The 27,662-nt window shown below is 29.3% G+C and overlaps 1 protein-coding gene across 27 annotated transcripts in view; it reads left to right on the top strand.

Moving 5' to 3' along the window:
* The window catches only part of LOC100214186 (uncharacterized protein PF3D7_1120600), a 60,494-nt gene that overhangs the window by 11,632 nt on the left and 21,200 nt on the right, over positions 1 to 27,662 (top strand). For 12 of the 27 annotated variants that reach the window (XM_065817709.1, XM_065817701.1, XM_065817706.1 and 9 more), the window contains exons 4-24: positions 8,901 to 9,260; positions 9,467 to 9,613; positions 13,450 to 13,635; positions 16,144 to 16,320; positions 16,401 to 16,583; positions 16,668 to 16,850; positions 16,929 to 17,066; positions 19,433 to 19,618; positions 19,735 to 19,917; positions 20,036 to 20,185; positions 23,072 to 23,254; positions 23,371 to 23,553; positions 23,670 to 23,852; positions 23,969 to 24,151; positions 24,268 to 24,450; positions 24,567 to 24,749; positions 24,865 to 25,047; positions 25,167 to 25,349; positions 25,466 to 25,648; positions 25,768 to 25,950; positions 26,070 to 26,234. In XM_065817709.1, coding sequence (XP_065673781.1) covers positions 8,901 to 9,260; positions 9,467 to 9,613; positions 13,450 to 13,635; positions 16,144 to 16,320; positions 16,401 to 16,583; positions 16,668 to 16,850; positions 16,929 to 17,066; positions 19,433 to 19,618; positions 19,735 to 19,917; positions 20,036 to 20,185; positions 23,072 to 23,254; positions 23,371 to 23,553; positions 23,670 to 23,852; positions 23,969 to 24,151; positions 24,268 to 24,450; positions 24,567 to 24,749; positions 24,865 to 25,047; positions 25,167 to 25,349; positions 25,466 to 25,648; positions 25,768 to 25,950; positions 26,070 to 26,234 — 3,888 coding nt within the window. The remainder of the gene's footprint in view (positions 1 to 8,900; positions 9,261 to 9,466; positions 9,614 to 13,449; positions 13,636 to 16,143; positions 16,321 to 16,400; positions 16,584 to 16,667; positions 16,851 to 16,928; positions 17,067 to 19,432; positions 19,619 to 19,734; positions 19,918 to 20,035; positions 20,186 to 23,071; positions 23,255 to 23,370; positions 23,554 to 23,669; positions 23,853 to 23,968; positions 24,152 to 24,267; positions 24,451 to 24,566; positions 24,750 to 24,864; positions 25,048 to 25,166; positions 25,350 to 25,465; positions 25,649 to 25,767; positions 25,951 to 26,069; positions 26,235 to 27,662) is intronic. The other 15 variants (XM_065817708.1, XM_065817700.1, XM_065817703.1 and 12 more) reach the window with 6 other exon arrangements.

Here is a 27,662-nt window from a genome sequence, read left to right as displayed (position 1 = left end):
ATAAGCTCCTAGGAATTACTTACTAATATTAAATAAAGTGTATTACATGGACAAATTAGAAAGTCTAAAACGATTTATCGTCAAGTAGAAAGAAAGCACACCTTTACTAGGGTTTAACCTTTTTCGTGTGACAATCCGAATCTAATCTGCAATAACAGAATCCAATTGGATCTACAAATTTTAGGAATTTTACTGCATTTGTTTTAACTGTTTCTTTAAACTAGGATATTGACTTTTAAGATATTTTCGTGACTTTTTAATTATGCCTAAATTGCATTGCGACATTTTATAGGATACTTGTATACTAAATAGTGATTTATTTTTAAATTATTTTAAAACTGCAATATAAAATTATTACAATATGATAAAACTAAAATAAATAAAAATTAATAAAGTATAAATTAAAGCTATAACATAAAAAGTAATAACTACAACAAAAAAAATTTCCACGTTTGTAATCACAACGCTTTATTCGTTTTTACTGCTAATAAAAAAAACATTTCAGAGGGCACTTTTTAAAAAAACATTTCGGAAACGTAACTTTCATGCTTTATTCACGAAAAATAGTCACCTGGACGAGTTCACCTAAAATACACGTGATTGAAACGTGAATAAAACGTTGCTTGCCTACTGGGCCAGCGCAACCCTATATATTTGTGCAGTGCAAAAATAAAAGTTTTTAAATTTTAAACCTGTAAAATGGACTAATAGCTATTTCTTACCGTTTAAAAAATAATTATTAGTCTCAAGTTTCTTCAGTATAATTATTAGGTCTAAAGTTTTTTCATAGATATTGAAAAAATTGTGTAAGTGTTTCTTAAGAGGCAATTTTATTTTTCTTCCTATTCTCTTTCAAAATCTATCTTGACTACCACAATGATTGACTACCACATTTTATTATTAAATTTATCTCAACCGATAACACCAATAGCATCAACTTATCTAAATACAGCACAGATTAATTTTTTTCAAATATTAGAAACATAAAAATTACACACTTGGTGTAATTTTATATGTTTCTAATATTGCAAAGCTTGTCATAAACTTTAGTTAAAGAAACCATATGTTCTTCTTGCTAGTAACAACATTGTTCTGCAACTTCTGATCTGATTTTATTGGCTACAACTTTGTTTCTATTTTCTTTTGTGACCTTTTTAAATCTGATACAAAGAAGCACTTCTCAGTTAAATTCAAGTAAATCTGCAGCTGATTTTGTTTTGCTGTTAAAAAACGTTATTGTTAAAAAATTTGTTAAGAATTCTTACTCACCTTCACTTACCTTTAATGTTAGCACTCCCAATTTATGTTACATTTCAACTGTTGCTGTAAGTAATTAACTTTATACTCGTTATTTGCTTAAAACAGTGGAGTTTTTAGTTATTATTTGCACTGAATTGGGCATTTGCATGGGATTATATTTAGGTAGGCATTGTACCCCTATAACATTTTAAAGTTACGTTACGTATTGTAACGAAAACGAGATTCGTGCAAAACATCCATTATTTTCACGTAACCGAGACGTAACGTTTAACGTAACAATACGTAGCACTGTAACGTAACGTTAAGTGCAAAATGTCCGTTATATTTACGTAACCGAGTCGTATTACGTAATAATACCTCGGTGGGATATTGGCTAAAGAATAGGTAGCTATAGTCGTAACAATAATGACAGCAATTTAACCTCGAGGTTCGCTAGCTTTTTTAAGTTAGCGAAAAGCTATCGATGTTTTTAAAGATAAAGACGACGATTTAGCTACGAGGACAGCTAGCTTAATAAGCTAAAGGTCCACTGGCTATTGTAGCTAGCGTTATATCGTAATAAAACCGCTGTCTAAAAATTTTTAATATATAGCTATCAACCAGTCATAGATTTATAGATATTTTGTAGCTAGCTAATAAGCTACGAAATGTAGCTAGCGACACGTTGCCACAAAATCTCAATGTTTGAAGTTCAATTATTCTTATAATGATAATAGACTCAACACTAAAAATCGAATTTTTAAAGATATTAAAGACATTAGGAAATAATAAAACAAGAAAAAAAAATCGCTTGAAAACCTAGCTAGTTGCTCGCTAGTCGCTAACTCATTTCCCACAGCGACGTAACATTTTGACCTAATAAGACGTAAATTGTAACCTATGGCTTCATTCTAATTAAATTTTTTCTTTTTTTAAATACATAGACATGTTATATGTATTGATATATATAGAGAGAGAGGTTGAGAGAGATTTAAATAAGAAGCCACAACTTAGTGAAAGAGAAAAGTCAATGCAGAAAAATATATTGAATAGTGTTGAAAGATATTGCACTGGATGTTAAATGTGCAAACTATACATATTACCAACCATTTATTACATATAGGTAATCAATATAAAGGTTGATATTTTATATACATTTTAGCTTGTGAGTTTATGAAAACTCGTAAAGTATTACGCTTGCACGATTGACCAAAAAAACGTTATGTAACGTAACAAAATCTAGGTATAAGTCATACTTAAAATACGTCTCAAATACAGATTTTTTTTAACGCAAAGTTACATTTCAGTTTACAAACTGAAATGTAACTTTGCGTTAAAAACTGCACTTTTATAAGTTTCTTAGCAACGTATCTTAGCTAAATAAACTTTTTTTTTTTGTGACCAATTAGTTACAAAAGTAACCAATTAAGTTATAAAAAAACTTAAGTTTATTACTTAAGTTATAAAAAAAGCAATAGACGTTTTCACAGTTCCGATAGTCATGTCAAGTTTAGTCAGGCCAGGTTATCCTGCTACTGGTAACATGTAACCCAGTACAATCTGCTTCATGTCCTGCTGCCTCGTAGGATACGCCTTTTTAGGCATAAGCTAGAAGATGCCAACTCCGATTTAAAACAGCCCCTGCCTTGGGGTTTTTGGTTGAGTAAAACCTAGAGTTGCTGTCTCGATAAAAATACTCATCTTGGGCAGATGTTAAATGCATCCGGCTACTGTCTTGCAGAAGGCCTCCTAGGCAAAGACTTTAGGGGAATATAGATTCCATCTATTGACCAGCTTCGCACCCCTTCTTCATCTATTAGGCTGACGCAGATGTATTTTTAATACATTGTTTCCAGTTTAGGATGTTAAATGCTGGATCTTCTTGACTCAATGCATGGGTTTTGCTTGTGTCTCTGTTTTTATGGTTAGGCAACTCATTTTATTATCTCCTAATGAGGGTACAGCTCTAAAACTCAGTTTTATGGTTCTGAGGCCAGCTTGTAGTCAGGTTTCCTGAACTCTGTGGTAGCTCTCAGAGAGACTGATTCCATCAACAGCTAAAAAATATCAAAGTATTAACAGTGCCATATTGCGCATGGATGGTGTCCCTGTTTGTACTTTTGGTGTGCATTGCGGAGGCCACATTTGGAGCCCTTTGTTTCAGCTTAGGGTTTATTAGTAGTAATGAGGCAATTGCTTGGGCTAATAAACAGTGTTCTGAGTACTATCTATGCTTTGAGTCAAGTTCTTCAATCTAAATTAAAAATGAATAAAGTACCAAAAACTATAAAACACAAAAAACCATCATTATCACCAAGTTCTCTAAACCTATCATTTACTAATATTCGTGGTCTTCGAAGTAACTTTTCTTCTGTTGAGTCTAATCTCTTGCAAAGTTCACCAGACCTACTTGCTCTTTGTGAGACTAATTTGAGTTTGGCTGTCTCATCTTGTGATCTTAGTGTTGATGATTATTTTCCTTTAATTCGTGAAGACTCCAATAGTCACATGCTTGGCCTGAGCATTTACATTCGTAAGAACTCACCCATTTGTCGTGAAACTAGGTTTGAATCCACAGACTATTCTTTCATGTGCTTTCGCTTAGCACCACTTCACTCTATCGCCTTTCTCTTTGTTCTATATCGCTCTCCTTCATCTCAAGACTGCACTCTTTTTGATGTTATTTCTGATCGTATTGACAAAGCCCTCTCCCTTTATCCATCAGCTAATATAGTTGTTGTCGGTGACTTTAATGCTCACCACTCTGAATGGCTTGGCTCTAGTGTCAGCGACTCTGCAGGCATTAAAGCCCACAACTTTTGCCTTTCTCAATCCCTAACTCAAATAGTCAACTTTCCAACTCGCTTTCCAGACATCATTAATCATTTACCTTCTCTACTCGACTTGTGTCTTGTTTCTGATCCTAGCCAGTGCTCAGTTTCTCCACATTCACCCTTAGGTGCTTCTGATCACAGTTTGATCTCTCTAAAACTAATGCCTCATTCTTCTTCATCACCTGAATCCCCCTGTTATTGTACCTCTAATAACTACAGTAAAGCTGACTGGGTCTCTTTCCGTGATTTTCTTCGTGATGGCCCTTGGGTAGAAATCTTTTGTATTTCTGTCGACAAATGTGCTTCTTACATAACTTCGTGATTCAGGCTGGCATGGAATCTTTTGTTCCCTCTCGACGATTCCATTTCAAGCCTCACTCTCCTCCATGGTTTTCTTGAAACTGTGCTGTTGCGATTGCCAATCGAAACCGTTACTTCCATATTTATCAGCAAAACAATTCTCCAGAAAACAGGCGTCTGTTTATTTCTGCTAGAAACCATTGCAAAAAGGCTTAGTCTAACGCCAAAGCCAGCTATTCTCAGGTCATGAAATCTTGTATCTTATCTCAAAAATAAGGCTCTCATGACTTCTGGAGAATCTTTAATAGTATCAATAATAAGGACAAATCTTTAATTCCACCTTTCTTGTATGGTTCAAACTTTGTCACCTGGCCTAAAGATAAAGCTGAATTGTTAGCTAAAAACTTATCATCAATATCATCTCTTGATTCCGCTAATTGCGTTCTACCTGGTATTGCCAACAAACAGGTTGATCCATTGCTTGACATTCGTATCACTCCAGCTTCTGTATCTAAAATGATTTCCTACCTTGACTCTTCTATAGCTTGTGGCCCGGACAACATACCTGTTATTGTCTTGCAGAAGTGTTCTCCGGAGCTCTCATCTGTACTCTCAAAACTATTTAACAAATGCTTATCAGAGTCTTGTTTTCCAGCCTGCTGGAAAGTGGCATCTGTTATCCCTATCTTCAAAAATTCTGGAGAGCGATCTGATTCATCTAACTACCTTCCCATTAGTCTTCTTCCATCATCAGCAAGGTTTTTGAATTTTTTATTAACAAATACTTAATTTCTCATCTAGAATCTAATAACTTACTTTCTGACCATCAATATGGATTTCGATCTTCTCGTTCTACAGCCGATTTGCTAACAGTAATAACTGATAGGTTTTATCGTGCATTAGATAAAGGTGGAGATATTAAGGCTATCGCTCTAGACATTTCAAAAGCTTTTGATAAAGTTTGGCATGCTGGTCTTCTCCATAAGCTTTCTTCTTATGGTGTATCTGGCAACATCTTTAAGATTATTGAATCCTTCCTTTCCAATTGTAGTATGAAAGTTGTCCTCGACAGACAGCACTCTTCTTCTTATTCTGTAACTTCAGGGGTTCCTCAAGGTTCTATCCTTGGCCCTATAATCTTTTTAATTTACATCAACGATCTTCCAGATATTCTTACATCTAAGGTGGCATTGCTTGCTGATGATTCTACCATTTATTCTTGTCGTGATAAGAAACCAACACTCTCTGATTGCTTGGAGGGGGCATTTGAGCTTGAAAAGGATCTCACTACTGCTACAGCATGGGGCTCATAGTGGCTGGTGAACTTCAATACAGATAAAACTCAATTTTTTTCAGCCAATCGTTATCGCAAAAATTTAGATTTTCCTATATTTATAAACGGTGATGTACTCGATGAGTCATCTACTTTTCATCTTCTAGGATTAACTCTTACTTCCAATCTTTCTTGGAAACCATATATCAAATCAGTTACAAAAGTAGCATCCGCTAAGGTTGCTTCTCTTTATCGAGCTCGGCACTTTTTTACTTCGGATTCTATTCTCTATCTCTATAAATCTTAAATCCGGCCTTGTATGGAATATTGTCGCCATGTCTGGGACAGATCTTCTAATTATGCCCTTTCTCTTTTAGACAAGGTGGAAAAACGCATTGTAAACATAATTGGACTTGCTCTTGCAGCCAACTTCCAACCATTACCACATTGTTTTAATGTTGATTCTCTTCCTCTTTTCTACAAATACTATAATGGGCACTGCTCTAAAGAGCTAGCGTCTCTTGTGCCATCTACTAAAATTCATTCTCGTGTTACTCGTCATTCAATTAAGTCTCATCCTTTTTCTGTGACTGTTTCTAAGTGCTCCAAAAACTTTTATTCGTCTAGTTTTTTTCCTCGAACATCAGCTCTTTGGAATTTGTTTCCTTTATCTAACTTTCCTGATTTATATAATTTATGTATATATATATTTTATGCGCGCGCAGAAATGGAGTTAAAAACGGAAATAAACATTATTTTAACAGTGATTTATTCGATATATATAAGTGTGTGTGTGTGTGTGTGTGTGAGTGTTCGAAATTTCTTGATTCTTCTAATAACTTGTTCGAAATATCTTGATTCTTCTAACAACTTGTTCGACCAATATCCTTAAATTAGCGATTTCCTTTGTATTCTTTACTTCTTCAGTAGTCATTTGAGCTGCACCTTTTCGACCAGGGGGAACTGTGCAGTAGATGAAACATTCAGAACTTTCAGTATTAATATTAAAGTCTTTATCATACATTATACGATAATATTTTGGAATGCAATCTAAATAGTTGCTGCGATTTGTAATTTCTTTATCTGAAATTGATCCTCTGTAAGCTTTAGAAACAAAAAGTATTGATGAATTTGGAGCTACAGATATTAGTGTTTTTATAGTGTTGTGATTCACTCCAAGTTAGTTTCTGTAACTCTAAATTTCTCGGTGTTTTGATAAAAAACTCTGTTTCATCTAAAATTAAGTGCAAGCCTGAATAGTTTAATTTCTTAAATCTGTTTGACATTTTTAATTCTTAATGCTCTATTATAGTACAACAGTGAAACCAGTGATTCTTGTGTTAAGGTTGTTGATTGCAACTTATAGCTTAATTTTCATCTAGAAGTATTTATATTTAATAAATTAAGTCTTTGAGTTGCATTGTAACCTAAGTTTAACTAAGAATATTGATTTTTAAACGATAATGCTTTGTCAGAAAATGGTCTAGACATACTCTCATTTTTGATTTTATAGTAAATAATTTACCATGGCGTGATAATGTAGGAGTGGAACGGTTAATTAATTTTCTCCATTTTTCTCTGAGCTCTGGTTGTTTTTTTTTCTGTTGGAAATGCATGCTATCTAAAACATAAAATGTATATATATATATATATATATATATATATATATATATATATATATATATATATATATATATATATATATACATTATTGTTATTACTATTATAATTACTTCTTTAGAGTTCATTTAGTATATAAGCTTTATAGTATATATTTTTATAGTCTGATGATGAGTCTAGTCGTCTCTAAATATCATTATTATACTTGTTGTGAATGTTCCATAAAAATAAGTAATTTTAATAATAATAATAATAATAATATATATATATATATAATCATTCATTCAAGATTTCCTTAAAACAATAAATATAAATATGTGTGTGTGCGTGTATGTGTGTGTGTGTGTGTGTGTGTGTGTGTAGATAATGCATGACTATGCTTACTCATGATAGTTTACAGTTGCACAAGTTAGAGCTTCATTTAACATTATGTATCAAGCATAAGTTGTCTTTCCACATTTCTAGTTTGTATTCATTATTTTTATAATCGACTACAGCGCATGTCTTCTATCTCTTGAAACTTCTATAGGGTATAGGTTCACATTGTTTTCTATTATAAACCTCTATGACTTAACCGTTAAAACAATATTTGTTTACATTTTTACTTCCATTTCTGCGCACGCATAAATTTTATATTGGAACTATGAAAAAGTCTGTTGAGTCTTTTTTTTTTTCGTGACAAAGAAACCAATTGAGATGAAGTTATTTTACAATAAAAATAAAATAAAAGATAGTATTTAGCAATACGGCAATGATAAACAAACATTTATTGCATTATTAAGTTTATTTACTTAATATTTAATTAAAAATTAAAAAATGTAACCTTGTTACCAATTGTAACTGATTGAGACGTAATATAACTTTAAAATGTTATAGAAGATATATATATATATATATATATATATATATATATATATATATATATATATATATATATATATACATATAAATGTATATATATATATATATATATATATATATATATATATATATATATATATATATATATATATATATATATATATATATATATATATATATATATATATATATATATATATACATGTATATATAAATATATATACATAAATAAAATTAATTTAATAAAAAAAATTTGTAAGGACAGAATGTAGCAGCATTCTACCTATTTTTTGGTCGATGTAACAGCACTCCTTGCTCATTTACTTATTTATCAGTTGATGTAGCAGCAATCCTTGCATGTTTAACTATTTGTTAGTCAATGCAGCAGCACTCTTCACATGTTTTACTTATTTGTCAGTTGATGTAGTAACACTACTTGCATGTTCTACCTATTTGTCAGTCGATGTAGCAGTACTTCTGAAATGCTCTTTTTATTAATAAAAAAATAATTCTAGTCTGTTAAGTTGCATTTTTTGGTTTTTTAAACAACAAAATTTAATTAGTTTCTTTATTTAGATTTAATGATTTGACATAAAGTATACTTAATTGTTTTCTTTAAACACTATGAGTCATTAAAAACCATTTTTTAACACAAATGGCAAACTATAATATTAAACTTAAGGAATATATGTGTATATAAATTAGTTTAGAATAAAAAACTCTTTGTGATATTTGATAATTTTTAAAAAATTATTTAAATTTATTTTTAAAAGATTGATAAAGATGATGAAACAAAAACTACTGTTTTTACCATTGCATGTACACCATCACAAAGTTATCACAATCGTGCTTTTGATGATGACAATGCAGTGTTATGGTGCAGTTGGGTTATTTGCAGCCCACGTTACAAAATTTTTGTATCAGGTTCAACTGGGTATGCTAAAGTTTTTCAATCTATTGGAAGAAAATACGGACCATTTCACATGGCTGCACTACCAATTGGTGGTTATGATCCAAAATCTAGAAATGGTTATGGAAATCTTACTCCTGAACAAGCTGTACAAGTTCATAAAGATATTTTAGCCATGCACTCTTTAGCATTATCCTGGGGAACATTTGCACTTAGTAGTGAGGTTGGTTTTAAATATTTTATTCAATGGTTAGAAAATTGCTGAAAAAAATGAAATTTGTTTATTACTGTTAACATAGTTGTATACTTCAAGAAATAGATTTATTTTATATTAGGATTGTTCTTACATAATTTTTTTGAGATTTCAATATAAAATTTGTTTTAAGTGTGTTTTATGTTTAATAATCTTTTGATTGGTTTTGTTTGCAGCATTACCTAGAACCTCCACATCGTTTAAATAAAGAGTTAAAAAAATCTGGATTATCTAATACACAGTTCTTTGTCCTCAAACATGGTGAATCTAGACTCATTATTATAAACACGCTATCGAAAGAAGATGCTAGTGGATATATAAAAGTTTGTTGTTGTTGTTTTTTTAATTGTTTTGGATTATTTGCAATTGTAGGATTTTGTAGGTTATTCTGAAATAATAAGAGTAATGATTTTATGATATATTTATATTAAAATATTACACCTTCAATAAAGAGGGTTCAAACATCTGAATGCATAATAAAAATAAAAAGAGGTTGAAAGGGGGAGAGCTGGAAAAAAAAGTAAAAACATTAACAGAAAAAAGGTCAAAAACAATATTACAAATAAATAAAAATGTATATATTTTAAAAAACAGAATTTTAAATATATTTTTTACTTAGAATGCATATATGGTGTAGCAATCTTTGAAATCCGAGATCTTCTACTAAAGAAAATGGCTTAATATCAGCTGTAGTTATTCCTTCAATACAGTTATGGATTAATTTAGATCTGCGATCTTTAATGCCACAAGGTTTTTTCCTCTCAGGTGTTATAAACAAAGTTTGTTGAGACTGTATTAAGCAAGTTGCCTCATATGTATTTACTTTTTTTAACATTTTGTTTTTCTGCTTCCTTCTTTCTTCATCAAGTTTTAACTCATTTTGCTATTTCTTTATGTTTCCTATTAATATGACTCAAGAAAATGAAAATTATAAAATATTTGTTGTATTTAAAGATTTAAAGTTTTTTCTTTTTTACCTTAGTATTCTTAAGTTTTTAAACTTTGCATGTATTATAGTTGAGACATCTTCAGAATAAATTGTAAAATGTTTCCATACCCAACTACATGATTTCAAAAAAATATATTTTTCAGCCAGAGCTGCTGTCATTCTGAATATACAATTTAATTAAATAGCTTTATTTATTTATAATTAATTATAATTATAATAGATAATAATCAAATAAATAATCATATAAAAGTATAAAAAGCAATACGTAAATACACCTAGAATTTTTTTTTAATATCATTACTTCCAACAAGGCTGTACACTATTAGATAAACAAGGCTGTAACTATTTCAAGGCTGTAACTATTAACTATTTCCAACAAGGCTGTACACTATTACTATTATTATTAAGGCAACCACTATTAGAGTTAGATGTTACTGGAAGAGAAAAGACAAAGTTTATAAAGCAATATAACAATTAACAGACAACTTAAAAGATTGCAAATTATATGAATCAGAAAAAAAAAAATGAGTAAATCCCAAAGAGCTGATGTTTGAGGAAAAAAACTAGAGGAATAAGAATTTTTGGAGCACTTGATAACAGTCACAGTAAAAGGGTGAGACTTAATTGAATAACAAGTAACACAAAAATGAATAATAGTAGTTGGCACAAAAGACGCTAGTTCTTTAGAGCAGCGCTTATTATAGTATTTATAGAAAAGAGAAAGGTAAGCAAAATACAAAGACAGATTAGAGATTTATAGACATAAAGAATAGAATCAATAAAATCCGGTGTAAGAAGTGGTCAGCACGATAAAAAGATGCAACCTTAGCAGATGCTAACTTTGCGATAGATTTGGTATATGGTTTCCAAGAAAGATTGAAAGTAAAAGTCAATCCTAAAAGATGAAGGGTAGATGACTCATAAAGTACATTACCATTCATAAATAGAGGAAGATCTAGATTGCTGGGAAATGATTAGCCAAAAATAATTAAAGTTCACCAGCCAGTGAGAGCCCCATGCTATAGCAGAAGTGAGATCCTTTTTAAGTTCAAATGCCCCCTCCAAGTAATCAGAGAGTTTTGGCTTCTTATCATGAAAAGAATAAATAGTAGTATTGTCAGCAAATAATGCCCTCTTAGATGTAAAAATTTTAAAGAGATCATTAATGTAAATTTAAAAAAATATTGGACCAAGGATAGAACCTTGAGAAATCCCTGAAATGTTACAGGAAATGAAAAAGAGTGCTTGACCACTGAGGACAACTTTTATGCTACAATTGGTAAATATGGAGTTAATAACCTTAGAGATGTTACCTGACTCACCGTTAGAAAAAAGCTTATGGAGAAGACTGGCATGCCAAGCTATTAAAGATTTTAGAAATGTTGAGAGCAATTATCTTAGCCTCTCTGTATCTATCTAATGCACAATAGAACCTATCAGATATTAGCGTTAACAAAACAGTAGTAGAGCGAGAAGATGGAAATCCATAAAGCTTTGTCTTTAGATGAGGTAACAAAACCTGAACCATGTAATAGAGGTGGAATAACAGATTTTCCCTTAGTATAGACACTGTTTAAGATTCTTCAGAAGTCTTGGAAGCCTAATTTTTGAGATGAAATTCAATATTTCATGACCTGAGAATAACGGGCTTTTGCGTTATACAAAACCATTTTACAATGGTTTCTAGCAATAGTAAACAGGCGTCTGTTTTCTGGAGAATTGTTTTGGCAATATATATAGAAGTAATGGTTACAATTGGAAATAGCAGCAGCACAATGTGAGGAAAACTATGGAGAAGAGTGAGGCTTGACTTGGAATTATTGATAGGGATTAAAAGATTCCGAAATGAGTTTTGTCTTAAGATAAAGGAGAGCGATATAGAACAAAGAGAAACGCAGTAGAGAGAATTTATACTAAACAAAAGCACATAAAAGAATACTATGTGGATTCAAAGTTTTGCAAATGAGTGAATTTTTACAAATGTAAATGCACAGACCAAGCATGTGACTGTTGGAGTCTTTACAAAGTAAAGGAAGATCCATCAACGTTAAGATCACAAGATGAAACCACCAACACTAAGATCACAAGATGAAACAGCTGAACTCCAAAAAAAAAATATTTAAAAAGGTTACTTATAAGTAAAATATATAAACAACAAAAGTAAATTGTATTCAACAATAACAACAACAACATAAGCAACAATATATTCTCCGAAAGTTTAAATAGATTTCGATAAATCTGTTCAAATGGCTCACTGTCATATAACATTACTAAAATGTGGAGAGTGGCCATTTACATTATAAGCAAAATTAAAAGAAGACAACAAAAGCTTATTCTTGAAATAATAATAATAACAATATACTAGAAGCATATAAAACATTTCTCCAAAAAATCCTCAATAATGTATAAAGCTTTAGACTTTTATATTTTTAGTTTTAGTTTGGTTTGTTTAAAATACAGTTTTCATATATATATATATATATATATATATATATATATATATATATATATATATATATATATATATATATATATATATATATATATATATATATACATACATATATACATACATATATATAATAACCACAATAAAGTAGCCCTCTCTCAAATGTAGTGGCTCTCTCGGCTTTGGGGAGGCAAATATTGTTAAAAAAAGATATATATGTATTCAAATGAAAAAATACAACCTTTCTATGGTATTCTGAGTTTCATGTCTGTTGGCAATCCTCAGCCATATATTTATAAATCAAGATATTACAAAACTGTTAAAAATACAAATTAAACAATGGAATAAGATCTGATGTCAAAAATTGATTATATGAATGTCAAATGTTGGCATTTTCCAAACAAAGACAATAGTTTATTTAATTAAAAAAAATATATATATATATATATATATATATATATCAATTTAGAGAAATAAATTCCTTTCTTCTCAGTTCAACACAATTGTGTTATTTTAGACATTCCTTTAATTGATTTTTGACATTAGATCATTTGTATTTTTAATATTTTTTATTTCTTGATTTAAAAATATGTGGCTGATGATTGCTGCCTGGAGTGAAACTCTTAGTACCATAAAAAAGTTATATTTTTTTATTTAAATATCTGTCAAGCATATCAGATCTATTATATAAAATTATAAATTAGTTTTTTTGTTTTATATTTATATTTTTAAAAAACTTTTTAATTTTGAATATTTCATAGGAAAAAAAAAAAGAAACAGAATTAAATGGTGAATCACTGAATAATGTTGTAAAAGAAACACAACAAGAAGATCATGGCTGTGACTGTTGTAATCTGCATACTAAAGAATTGTTGACTGAAGTTCCAGTAACAATTGCGTGTACTAGTGAGATTTTTTCCGAGAGTAGTGTTCAAGAAAATAAAACAGTAATTGTTTTTATTAAATATTTGCATGTATTTTTTTTTTAAATTCAATTATTATTAGGAAATTTTTTTCAGAAATCAGAAACTCAACAACAGTATGTAACATCTAATAAAATTAATAAAGAAACTGTTCAAGTTGACCATCATTTAGATGATCATAACCATTATACCAAAATGGAGCATGCTTTGAATAAAGACAATATATCAATTAGATACACCAGTGATTTTTTAGAGGTTATTGATAACAAAAAGTTAAAATTAGTTTTACAATAAAACTCATATTCGAAGCGACTTTTAAGCGACTACTGCTGATTTAGGTCTGCACATTACTAATATGTTCTTCTTACTTTTTTTTAAATGTATACATACATATATAAGCAAATAAGTGAATAAATAAATATAATATAATATAGTTCATTGTGTCATAAATAAATCTAAAATTAATTTCTTTTTTTATATTATCTGGATTTCTTAAATGTCCTTTGGACCATTAGATGCATTATTTGGGTTTTAATTATTAATTTGTTTGTCTTTTAAGTAGAAATCTACCTTTTCTCTAGGTTTATTACTTTTTATTTACTTTTTTAACAATGTTCATAGTTTAATGATGCTCATCAAGGTTCACCACCCATAGGGTGGGGTGCCTTAAAACAAGTTTCTAATTTTACTTTAAATATTCTCACAAGTTTAACCCATTATATTTTAATAATTAATAAATTTAATTTGGTAGGTACAAATTTTTTCTATAAGTTAGGTCAATCTTATAAAAAAAACCTTTCTGGACACCATAAAACATAGTATAATTTATAATAATTGAAATCAGAAGGAGTAAATTTTAAATAACTAAATAGTAGAATAGTATAAATAAATAAAAATACAAATGTTTTATATTTTTTAATATATGTTAATAAGAGTTATATGCAAAAAAAATTTTATTTAACTTGAAATTTTTTTCAAAAATCGATGTCAGCCACAAAAAAATGCAAAAAAAAAACAACAAAAAGTCAAAAAAATATAATAATAAAAATATACAAAATATCCAGCCCCTTTAATACATAAAATGACTGAGCGAAATAAAAGGCAACCAACTACAAAAATTAATTTTTGTAGTTGGTTGGCTTTAAGGTTTTTTGTTTGTTTTTGTCATATAAATTTTTACTTCTAACTTTTCAATGTAACCTTTTTTTTAAAAATTAATAATATGACTGAGGGAGTATAAATTGTGTTATGAGCATAGCTTAAAAAGTAAAGAGCATAACTGAAACTTTCTTAAGCTATTGTTAGCATTATTCCTAAGCAGTACAAATGTGAAAATACAAGAAATAGAAAGTAGGAGTCAGTGAGAATAGAGAGGATGAAGTGGTTTTAAGTGACAAATTTAAAATTAAACACTTTTTCCTTTGTATTGCAACCATGATTGTTCTTGTTATTGTTGCTGCTGCTAAATCCTTTTGTACTATTTATCCTTCAAACTTAGATACACAATTTCATGATAAAATTGTCCAATTTTCCAGGTTTATAGTAAATAAGAAGAATATATCTAGATGATCCTTTGTATCTATACTAGGATGTTTACAACTTGTAGTAATAAGTTAGAATCAGTTTTTCCTAATGTTGAAATAGCAAATCGGATTTTTTTTAACCCTTACCATTACTAATTGTAGTCCAGAGAGAGCATTTTCAACTTTCAAAGATTTAAGAATGATCTTCGTTCCTTAATCTTAAATGGTTGTTTAGATGCTCTTTGTTTGTGACAATCAGAAGAACTTTGCTACCAAATATAAGTTTTGAAGATATTGTAATTGACTTTGCCAATGTGAAAGCGATGTGAAAAAGCGATGTGAAAGCGATGTGAAAAAAATTTTTTCTCTGTGAACAAGTAATCTTTTGTTTTGCTGCATTCATTTTTGAATATATTTTTTTAGGAATGGGGGGCCCCTAATATAATTTTTGCACCCATCCCCCAAGACTCTTAATCCGGCCTTGCATACAATGACTGACTTCAATATGTAGATCATGCAAGGAGTGTAAATACATCAACTAAATTAAATAGATAAAACATGCAAGGAGTGCTGCTACATTGACTGAGGTTTTAGTTTAGGCATGCAATCTATCAATTTAAAAAAACATATTTTTTCAAGTTTTTTTAACTTTTTCCAGTCTTCAATATTAAAAAAGCATAAAAAAAAACATGTTTACAAAAACATGTGTACATTTCATGTAAAAAATTAAAAACAACCAACCACTGATATGTGTATATATATATATATATATATATATATATATATATATATATATATATATATATATATATATATATATATATACATGTGTATATATCTTCAATAAATGTAGAAGCAACTCCTTTGCATGTTCTTCTTATATCAGTTGATGTATGTACTGAAGCCTTTATAGCTCCCTAAATCAGTATGACATTAGATTGCCAATCTAAATGTGGTTTTGTATATGTATCTACAGAGTTAGATAGGTATATAGATTTTTTTTATCTAGGAGGAGAAAATCGAAACTGAAGAAAATCAAACTTTGGGCAACAATGTTGTTAATGAAACACAAAAAGAAGAACACCCCAATGACCAAAACCATAATTATCCATTGACAGAAGACCCATCAACAGTCATCTGCAATAGTGAGCTGTTTGCAAAAACAAATATAAAAGAAAACAAAACAGTAAAGTTATTTTTTATTAGTACATTTTTTAAACTTTTTTTTTTATTTTGTTACTATTTTGTTAATTATTTCCCAATTAGGAAAAAGTAATTAAAACAAAACAACATCAAACTTCAATTAATAGTGCTGTAAATGAAACACAAAAAGAAGAACATCTTTATGAACAAAAGCATGGTATTAAAATTAAGAATTTATCTGCAGGAGACCCAGTTACCTGCACTAGTGAGGTGCTCATAGAAATTGGCATTAAAAAAGACAAAACAGTAAAATTTATTTTTATCAATGTATTTTAAAAAGCCGATTTTTTTTTTACGTTATTTTAAATTTGTTTAAAATTGATTTATTAGGAAGAAATTGAAATCAATCAACATCAAGAGTCTGTCAACAATACTGTTAATGAAACAATTGAAAAAATAACAAACAATGGCCATAAAAAAAATATCCATATAGATCATTTAATAGCTGAAAAAACTATGAGAATTACATACACTGATATGTTTTCAGAATATGACATTATTGAAGAAAAAATGGTAAAAGTTAATATTTATTAATAAGTGTTAAATGTTTCTTTGTTAAACATTATTTGTGTTAATTTATTTTATATTTAGGAGGAATCAATTGAAACAAATCAAAATGAAATGCAGCAAAAACAACATAATGAACGTATTCCATTGGCTGAAAATCCAACAACAGTTACCTACAGAAGTGAAGTGTTTTTAGAAAGCAGCACAAAAGAAGACAAAACAGTAAAATTATTTTTCATCTTTAATTTTTTTCAAGTTTCTTATTTCTTTATTATTTTTTCAATTATTTTTTTAAGTTGTTATTACCATTCCCCTTCTCATGGTCTAGGGAGGGGGCTATTCTTTTTCTTAAAATTGTTGTTACAGTTCACCTTCTCATTGTTGAGGGAGCAGGCTACTCTTTTTTTTTTTCAAGTTGTTCTATAGCTCTCCATCAACTTTTTAACTCTGAAACACCTTGGCAAAGGCCTGGGCACAAGGCTGTTGCACAGTAATTGAAATTAAGGCACAAAAGAAACACCACGATGGGTATTTCCAAAAGATCATGCACAGATTATTGCATCTGTTGTAGTTATTATTTTAAGAATGATGTAACTGGAGTTCTCTAACTTGCTTTCATTTAATGGACATCTCTCTCTCTCTCTTTATATATATATATATATATATATATATAATATATATATATATATATATATATATATATATATATATTGATAAATTAAATTAAAAATATTATTAACTAAAAAATAAGAACCTCAATAATTGTTTGCATAACATCTTAAAAAATTAATGAACAAAAGTTACAAATAATTTTTATTTTTCAGCCTTATTTATGAAAATAATTTTATTACCATCTTAAATGTGATTTATATCAATAATAATTTTATCAAATTTTAATATATGTATTTATAAATATTTACATAGTTATCAATGATTAAATATTTAAAATATTTCAATCAAATCTATAACTTTTATTTTAAGGTCATTTTCCCTAAATGACTTTAAAAAACTTAAATTGCAGTGTTCACTAAATCTTTCAAGCTTTAACAATATTATTTTCCAAACTTTACTGTTTCACTTCTCCACCAAATGCCATCAACTGTCTCGTTTGCTGTGATGTTTCTCAACCATTTTGTCTCCTTTGCTGTGGTGTTGCAAAAAGTTACTAATCAATCTCAACAAGAGCAGGTGAAAAATGGTATTAATGACTGCTATGACAATTTTTGAATTACGATGAAGGGCCAAATCAAATTATTAGGCAATTACCATATCAAATGTTTTGATAATGACATGATAATTCCCTATTAATGTATATATCATAATAATGCATATTTGAAGACTACAGGGAAAAAAAGGCACATGTCACACATTTCTACTTTTGAGATAAATGAAATTTTGTCTTTGAAAGTCTTAAAGTTTCCCCTGTATGCCTTTTCTTTGAGTGTTTCTGTGACATAACATAGGCCTTCTTTGGGTTGGATTTTACTATTTTGCTAACCTTCAGGCTAATATTTATACAGTAGGGGACATAACTCAATTGTTGGAAAATGTGACATGTGCTCTTTTCCCCCTGTGGTCTTCATTTATATAACATAAAGAAAGTGACTGCAAACAATAGCATAGAATTATTTGTTGCATTTACTTCAAGTTGCAACAGTAAGTACTGTTAGTTACTAATGGACTCAATGAGCCGATTGAAGTTTACCTTGCTCTATCATGGGATAGATTTCACTGAAATCCAATTGATTTTAGATGAATTAAAAATAGAAATGTGCAAATACTTTTTTTTATATTTTAAAAAGGTTAATACAAAACTATTAAATACTGTTATCTTATTGTAACTGAAACTATAGATTTTCTGATTTGTATAATCAATTCATTCTTTGATACATTTTAGTGAAAGAAATGAAAATATGCATTTCGCTGTTGCCTAATATATACAGGCGCATTTACCCTGTGTATTGCTGGCGCAGGAATATACAGCCATATAACAATGTGGTTAGTTGTTATTTCTTTTTTTTTTTTGCATTTTCTAAGGACCATTGATCAACAACAAAGAGTGGTATTATCACCAAATGATTGTTTAATATGAAGAACATATTTTTCAAGCTTAACACATCCACATTTAGCTTCAACATAAACATACATGATTTATTATCTTGTTAACATACTGGTGTCTGTCAACTATATGAAACATAGTGTTACATCTTTTAGTATGGAATTTTCCTGTTATATGCAAAGACAAACACTGTGGAGGAATTTGTTTATTAGCGTAAAATAGGCAGAGATCATAAAATTTAAATTTCCTTGCTTTTAAATTTGAATGTTCACTTTTAATTACTGAATATGCTTCTCGGAATATCAACAGCATGTGACAAATTTATTTCTGAATAAAAATAAAGTTTTTATTAGCTCAAAACTTCATTAAAATTGCTATTTATGATATGATACATAGCAGTTTTTTTAAATAAAGTTTTAAGTTTTGATTAAAAATTTTGTTTTATATAAAAAAACTACATAAGGTAACTTTATCTTTTACTTTCTTATTATTAGCAACATCTTTTTATTTTTATCTATAATAAATTTAGGAAGACAATATTGAATCTGTAAAGAATCAATCATCAGTTGATATTAATGTTGAACAGATACAACAAGAAGAAAGCCACGATGAACATAAACATGATACAAAAATCAAAGTCACGTTAAAAGAAGAACCAGTGGTAGTTGCTAGCACTAGTGAGGTGTTTTCAGAAAACAAAATTAATAACAAAACAGTAAAGTTTCCCTTTGTTTAAAAACTTATAAAATAGATTTTATTTTTATTATATTAGTTTCCAGTAATTTCTAATATATATAAATTTAAAGTTTTTTTTATCTTTATTAAATTTAGGAAGACAATATTGAATCTAAAAAAGATGACTCATCTGTTGATAATAGTGTGAAAGAAACACAACAAGAAGAAGGTCATGATGAACGTAAACATACAGAAGTTGTTAACACTTTAAAAGAAGAACCAGTGATAGTTGCTAGCTCTATTGAGGTGTTTTCAGAAAGCTACATTGACAACAAAACAGTAAATTTTCTGTTTGTTGATTAATTCTTTAAAAAACTTTACTTTTGTTACATAAGTTTTCAGTAATTTCTAATATTATATATAAATTCAAAGTTTTTTTTATCTTTATTTAATTTAGGAAGACAATATTGAATCTGAAAAAGATGACTCATCTGTTGATAATAGTGTGAAAGAAACACAACAATCAGAAGGCCATGATGAGCATAAACAAACAGAAATTGTGAACACTTTAAAAGAAGAACCAGTGATAGTTGCTTGCTCTATTAAGGTGTTTTCAGAAAGCTACATTGACAACAAACCAGTTACTGATCCTCAAGGGAATTCTGGGAATGGGAATTCTGGGAACGGTAATTCCTGGGAATCTCGTTGGTCAATTCCCGTTCCCGTTCTAATTTTTTTTTCGAGAAATTCCCGTGAATTTTTTTTAAATACAAATATGTAGGTTATCATTTTTTAAAGGTATATTTAAAGTTTATAGTTGTATTGCAGGTATAATCAAAGTTTAAAACTTTTTTTATACCTGGAAATACACTTTACAGGTGTTAAAAAAGTTTTAATCTTTAAATATACCTGCAATTCTATGTATCAAAATAAATCTTCATAAATTTTACTCTAAAGTCTACCTGTAATTGGTGGTGCAATTATTGCAATATAAAAATGCGTAAAATTAATTAGTAATTAGTTATTCAATATTTTTTTAAATGTAAAGTGCATTGTGCAAGTTTTTTAAAAGAAAGTGAAAAAGTTATTTTCGACAAATTATCAAAGGTAAATATAGTACATATTATGTTATTTCTTTTTCTAAATCTTTTTCTTTTTTTTTATTTCTTTTCTTTTTTCTTCATTTCTTTTTTTTTTATATCTTATCTTTTAATTTTAAATAGCATGTCTTTTGTGTGGAAGCACTTTAAAAGGGAAACGGGCAACAAAGATAAAGCGCGCTGTGACGTAGACTTGGGCAATCAAAAGTGTAGTGCTGTTCTCAATTGTGCTGGAGGTTCAACAAAGGGTTTGATAGAACATCTAAAGTGTGTTCATCAGATACTTGATCCATTGAAATCTGGACCGACAACTAGAAACCAAGCTCAACAAAGCACAAGCAGCACTGACAATCCTCCAGTAAAGAGGCAAAAGCTGATGACAGATTTTACTAGAGCATCGTTTGATGAAACCATTTCTAAAGAAGTTGCTTTAAATGGATTGAACTTCGAACAAATCGTCAACTCAGATATAATAGCAGAGCATGTGAAAGAGAAGTTTCCAACGAAAAACTTCCCAAAGAATGGATCTGGTGTTGCAAAGATTGTTCGAGGTTTTCATGAAGACATCAAAGCTAAAATAAAATCATGGATTCAAACTCATCTAGCTGAAGGACATTTCTTTTCAACAACCCTTGATGAATGGACTTCAACTGCATGGCAACGTTTCTTGAACATTAATCATTAATTATTTTGAAAATGATGTGGATAAAGAAATCAATTTGGGCATTGTTTCAATTTATGGAAGTGCAACTGCTCTTAACATCAAAAAACTAGTAAGTTGATATTATAATCTTTTTCTTTTTTTAGGTTTCTAATCATTTTATTTTTATTTTTTTATTAACAGTTCGAAGCAAGATTGATGGAATTTGGCTTGGATCCAGAGAAACACATTGTTGGCACTTCTGGTGATGGTGCAAGTGCTATGGTATCATTTGGTTTTATGATCGTGTCAGAATATGTCTAGTGCAGCGATCATGGAATTCAGCTGGGTGTTACTAAAGTTCTTTATCTAAAGAAACAGTCAGCAGATGCTCCAGTGAATGGCGACGATGATGTCTTTTTTGTTGAGTGTGGAAATGAAGATGAACCTGATGAAGATGTACCTGATGCCGACGAGGACACAGAATCGTATGATGAAGAGGAGGTCGATTCACTTCAAATGGTTTTCGCTTATCAATCAACGATCACCAAATTGAGAAAAATCGTGAGCTTCTTTCATCGATAATTGGTCAAAAATGAAATTCTTCAAAAATTCGCTAAGAGGATGAACAACGGGAGAGAACTTAAGCTGAAGTTAGATTCAAAGACTTGTTGGGGCAGCCTTCATGATGCTTGCGAAAGGTTCTTGAAGTTACTTGGACCTGTGAAGGAAGCTCTGAACCACAGGGAGATTGACAAAACCTACTTATGGGCAGATATCGACTCAAAAAGATTGGAGGAGCTGGTAGAAGTTGGCAATTCAATTCTTGTCAAAGAAATCAGTAAATCTCATAGATTGCAACATAGAAATGCATGAGCATCAGCTCTCGCAGGGCATCTTCTTGGCTATCAAAGAGAAAATCGACTAATGCAGACATGACATTCTTCAATCACTCATCCTTTACTTGCATGACATCAATGGCATCAATAGGCTGAATCACTTTACAACATCGAGTGTTGCAGTTATGAGCAAACTTGCAGTGAAACTGATGGAAAGACTCTTCAGTACTAAAAATGATGATTGTGTGGAACAACCTGAACAGCAAGAAGAACCATCAGCATCAACATCACAGCAGGTTCAAAGAAGTTTAGCTGAGCAACTGACACTTGCCTTGAAAGCTTCAAGAGAGGTCACCAACAAGCAGGCCGGCAAAGTTATTGACTACATAAAGGAGATGCAGATGTATGCGAAGACAAAAGTACGCTCACCAACTCTGGATAGACTTTTCGAGGGACTGAAGACAATACAAGCAACATCAGTAGCTGCAGAACGTCGTTTTTCAGAAGTAAATATTTTTGTGAGCAAAGTTTGCAACCGTCTTTGCGATGAGAACATCAATGCTATTTCTTTTCTTAAATGTTATTTCCATAATAAATTAATAAAGTAGATTTAACATAAATTTTGAGTTCTTTGTATTGTTTTTTGTATTTTTTGATTAAAAATTTTCAGGTTTTAGAAAGAAAAAAAATATTTCAAAGCTCATTCCCGGTAACGGTAATTCCTGAGAATGAACTTTTTCATTCCCGATATTCTCGAAATTAAAATTCCCGGGAATATGAGGATCACTAAAACCAGTAAATTTTCTGTTTGTTGATTAATTTTTAAAATAGGTTATATTTTTGTTATATTAGTTTTCAGTAATTTCTAATATTTTATATAGATTCAAAGTTTTTTTTATCTTTATTAAATTTAGGAAGACAATATTGAATCTGAAAAAGATAACTCATCTGTTGATAATAGTGTGAAAGAAACACTACAAGTAGAAGGCCATGATGAGCATAAACAAACAGAAGTTGTGAACACTTTAAAAGAAGAACCAATGGTGGTTGCTAGCTCCATTGAGGTGTTTTCAGAAAGCTACATTGACAACAAAACAGTAAATTTTCTGTTTGTTAATTAATTTTTAAAATAGATTTTATTTTTATTACATAAGTTTTCAGTAATTTCTAATATATATAAATTCAAAGTTTTTTTTATCTTTATTTAATTTAGGAAGACAATATTGAATCTGAAAAAGATGACTCGTCTGTTGATAATAGTGTGAAAGAAACACTACAAGTAGAAGGCCATGATGAGTATAAACAAACAGAAATTGTGAACACTTTAAAAGAAGAACCAGTGGTAGTTGCTAGCTCTATTGAGGTGTTTTCAGAAAGATACATTGACAACAAAACAGTAAATTTTCTGTTTGCTGATTTATTTTTAAGATAGATTTTATATTTATTACATAAGTTTTCAGTAATTTCTAATATATATAAATTCAAAGTTTTTTTTATCTTTATTTAATTTAGGAAGACAATATTGAATCTGAAAAAGATGACTCGTCTGTTGATAATAGTGTGAAAGAAACACAACAAGTAGAAGGCCATGATGAGCATAAACAAACAGAAATTGTAAACACTTTAAAAGAAGAACCAGTGGTAGTTGCTAGCCCTATTGAGGTGTTTTCAGAAAGCTACATTGACAACAAAACAGTAAATTTTCTGTTTGCTGATTTATTTTTAAGATAGATTTTATATTTATTACATAAGTTTTCAGTAATTTCTAATATATATAAATTCAAAGTTTTTTTTATCTTTATTTAATTTAGGAAGACAATATTGAATCTGAAAAAGATGACTCGTCTGTTGATAATAGTGTGAAAGAAACACAACAAGTAGAAGGCCATGATGAGCATAAACAAACAGAAGTTGTGAACACTTTAAAAGAAGAACCAATGGTGGTTGCTAGCTCCATTGAGGTGTTTTCAGAAAGCTACATTGACAACAAAACAGTAAATTTTCTGTTTGTTGATTAATTTTTAAAATAGATTTTATTTTTATTACATAAGTTTTCAGTAATTTCTAATATATATAAATTCAAAGTTTTTTTTATCTTTATTTAATTTAGGAAGACAATATTGAATCTGAAAAAGATGACTCATCTGTTGATAATAGTGTGAAAGAAACACAGCAAGTAGAAGGCCATGATGAGCATAAACAAACAGAAATTGTGAACACTTTAAAAGAAGAACCAGTGGTAGTTGCTAGCCCTATTGAGGTGTTTTCAGAAAGCTACATTGACAACAAAACAGTAAATTTTCTGTTTGCTGATTTATTTTTAAGATAGATTTTATATTTATTACATAAGTTTTCAGTAATTTCTAATATATATAAATTCAAAGTTTTTTTTATCTTTATTTAATTTAGGAAGACAATATTGAATCTGAAAAAGATGACTCGTCTGTTGATAATAGTGTGAAAGAAACACAACAAGTAGAAGGCCATGATGAGCATAAACAAACAGAAGTTGTGAACACTTTAAAAGAAGAACCAATGGTGGTTGCTAGCTCCCTTGAGGTGTTTTCAGAAAGCTACATTGACAACAAAACAGTAAATTTTCTGTTTGTTAATTAATTTTTAAAATAGATTTTATTTTTATTACATAAGTTTTCAGTAATTTCTAATATATATAAATTCAAAGTTTTTTTATCTTTATTAAATTTAGGAAGACAATATTGAATCTGAAAAAGATGACTCATCTGTTGATAATAGTGTGAAAGAAACACAACAAGTAGAAGGCCATGATGAGCATAAACAAACAGAAATTGTAAACACTTTAAAAGAAGAACCAGTGGTAGTTGCTAGCCCTATTGAGGTGTTTTCAGAAAGCTACATTGACAACAAAACAGTAAATTTTCTGTTTGCTGATTTATTTTTAAGATAGATTTTATATTTATTACATAAGTTTTCAGTAATTTCTAATATTATATATAAGTTCAAAGTTTTTTTTATCTTTATTAAATTTAGGAAGACAATATTGAATCTGAAAAAGATGACTCGTCTGTTGATAATAGTGTGAAAGAAACACAACAAGTAGAAGGCCATGATGAGCATAAACAAACAGAAGTTGTGAACACTTTAAAAGAAGAACCAATGGTGGTTGCTAGCTCCATTGAGGTGTTTTCAGAAAGCTACATTGACAACAAAACAGTAAATTTTCTGTTTGTTGATTAATTTTTAAAATAGATTTTATTTTTATTACATAAGTTTTCAGTAATTTCTAATATATATAAATTCAAAGTTTTTTTTATCTTTATTTAATTTAGGAAGACAATATTGAATCTGAAAAAGATGACTCATCTGTTGATAATAGTGTGAAAGAAACACAGCAAGTAGAAGGCCATGATGAGCATAAACAAACAGAAATTGTGAACACTTTAAAAGAAGAACCAGTGGTAGTTGCTAGCTCTATTGAGGTGTTTTCAGAAAGCTACATTGACAACAAAACAGTAAATTTTCTGTTTGCTGATTTATTTTTAAGATAGATTTTATATTTATTACATAAGTTTTCAGTAATTTCTAATATTATATATAAATTCAAAGTTTTTTTTATCTTTATTAAATTTAGGAAGACAATATTGAATCTGAAAAAGATGACTCGTCTGTTGATAATAGTGTGAAAGAAGCACAACAAGTAGAAGGCCATGATGAGCATAAACAAACAGAAATTGTGAACACTTTAAAAGAAGAACCAGTGGTAGTTGCTAGCTCTATTGAGGTGTTTTCAGAAAGCTACATTGACAACAAACCAGTAAATTTTTTGTTTGTTGATTCATTTTTAAAATAGATTTTAGTTTTGTTATACTAGTTTTCAGTTATTTCTAATATTTTATAGAGATTCAAAGTTTTTTTCATCTTTATTAAATTTAGGAAGACAATATTGAATCTGAAAAAGATGGTGTTAAAGAAGCACATCAAGAAGGAGGCCATGATGAACATAAACATACAGAAGTTGTGAATATTTTGAAAGAAGAACCAGTGATAGTTGCTAGCATTATTGAGGTGTTTTCAGAAATTAACATTAAAGTCAAAATAGTAAAGTTTCTTTTTGTTAATTGATTTTCAAAATAGTTTTTAAATTTTTTTTGTTTTCATTATCTTTTTTTACATCAGGTCGAAATTTAATGTTTTCATCATGGATTTATGTTTATATTCTTATAACTATTATAACTTTATATTCTTATAACTATAATATATGTTTATATTCTTAATCTCAATTTAAAAAAAAGCATCGATTGTTTATGTAATATTTTAGAAACTACCTCTGAAACAATAGTACTTGGGGTTAAAGGAATAATTTGTAGAGTTCTAAAGTTTGTGTTATAGGCCTTTAAAACATGTCACAAAAGGAACAATAGATAAGCTGTAAATGAGCTGTAAAGGGGTACATTCGCCTTAAATTCTTTCAATCTTAATACACACACAGCAAAAGTTTTGTTTGTGTATGTTTAAAAAAATTTTTTTTAAACATACACAGACAAAAATTTTTTAGGTTTCATAGATTTTTTTTATTTTTGTCACTAACTTTCTATTTCTCCTTCTGTTTCTATAGTCCTTTTTTCCCATATCAATGATTTTATAAAGTCTGATGATTTTTTAAAAGTGCTGTTTTAGTATAAGTCAAATTAAATTTCACATTTGGATTTAATTTTCTAACATGGCGAACCTTTAAAGTTTCATGAGTGTAGATGCTATCGATTAAACTAGGGAACACAATGAGAACTCTTCTGCATCTAAGTAGATCACTGTAGTGTTACACAGCCAATCAAGTTCTTCAATAAACTATTTAGCATATTCAATAACAAATTTAGATGAAAAACTTCCTTGTAAACTTGGTTTTTAATAGTTCCATCAATTCCATCATAGGGTCTTTTAAAGAAATGTGCCTCACCATAACTCCAAGTCAATGTAATTCTTTCAAGGTAATAAGAGAAGGAACCAAAGACAAATTGAGACCTGAACTGACTTGCTTATCTATCACTCCAGAAATGGAAAGTGGAAACTGATGGAGCTATATCCTTGACCATGCTAATAAGTCAGTTGTTGTTTATAAATGCAACACTGTGATCATGCTTTGTTTTATATGATTGCTACTGGAAACTTTGCCAAATTATAACTTTTATCAAGTTTACCATTCTGAACTCTAATACTTTTATGAAAGTAACAAGCTGCTGTGAATATGGTAAAAAATTCATGGCTAAAATAAGCACTCTGGGTCTCATAGAGTTGTTTCTTTTTGTAGTTCTAGGAAAATAAGTTTCACAAGATCCATTTACTTGGCAAATTTTCAATAATTCCATTATTTTCTTCTTTGATGAAATATTTTTTTATTGCCTATAGCAAATGTTGATCATTTACACAGGATTCACATCAATAATCAAAAACAAACATATAAGTTAATAAAATGCACAAGAAATTAAAGTTAGTCATATAACAAATAACATACAAAAATCGAAATAAATG

The sequence above is a fragment of the Hydra vulgaris genome, chromosome 14 (genome assembly GCF_038396675.1).
Source record: "Hydra vulgaris chromosome 14, alternate assembly HydraT2T_AEP".
Taxonomy (NCBI): Eukaryota; Metazoa; Cnidaria; class Hydrozoa; order Anthoathecata; family Hydridae; genus Hydra; species Hydra vulgaris.
Note: the sequence above shows the minus strand (reverse complement) of the source record. Positions and strands in the feature narration are given on the sequence as shown.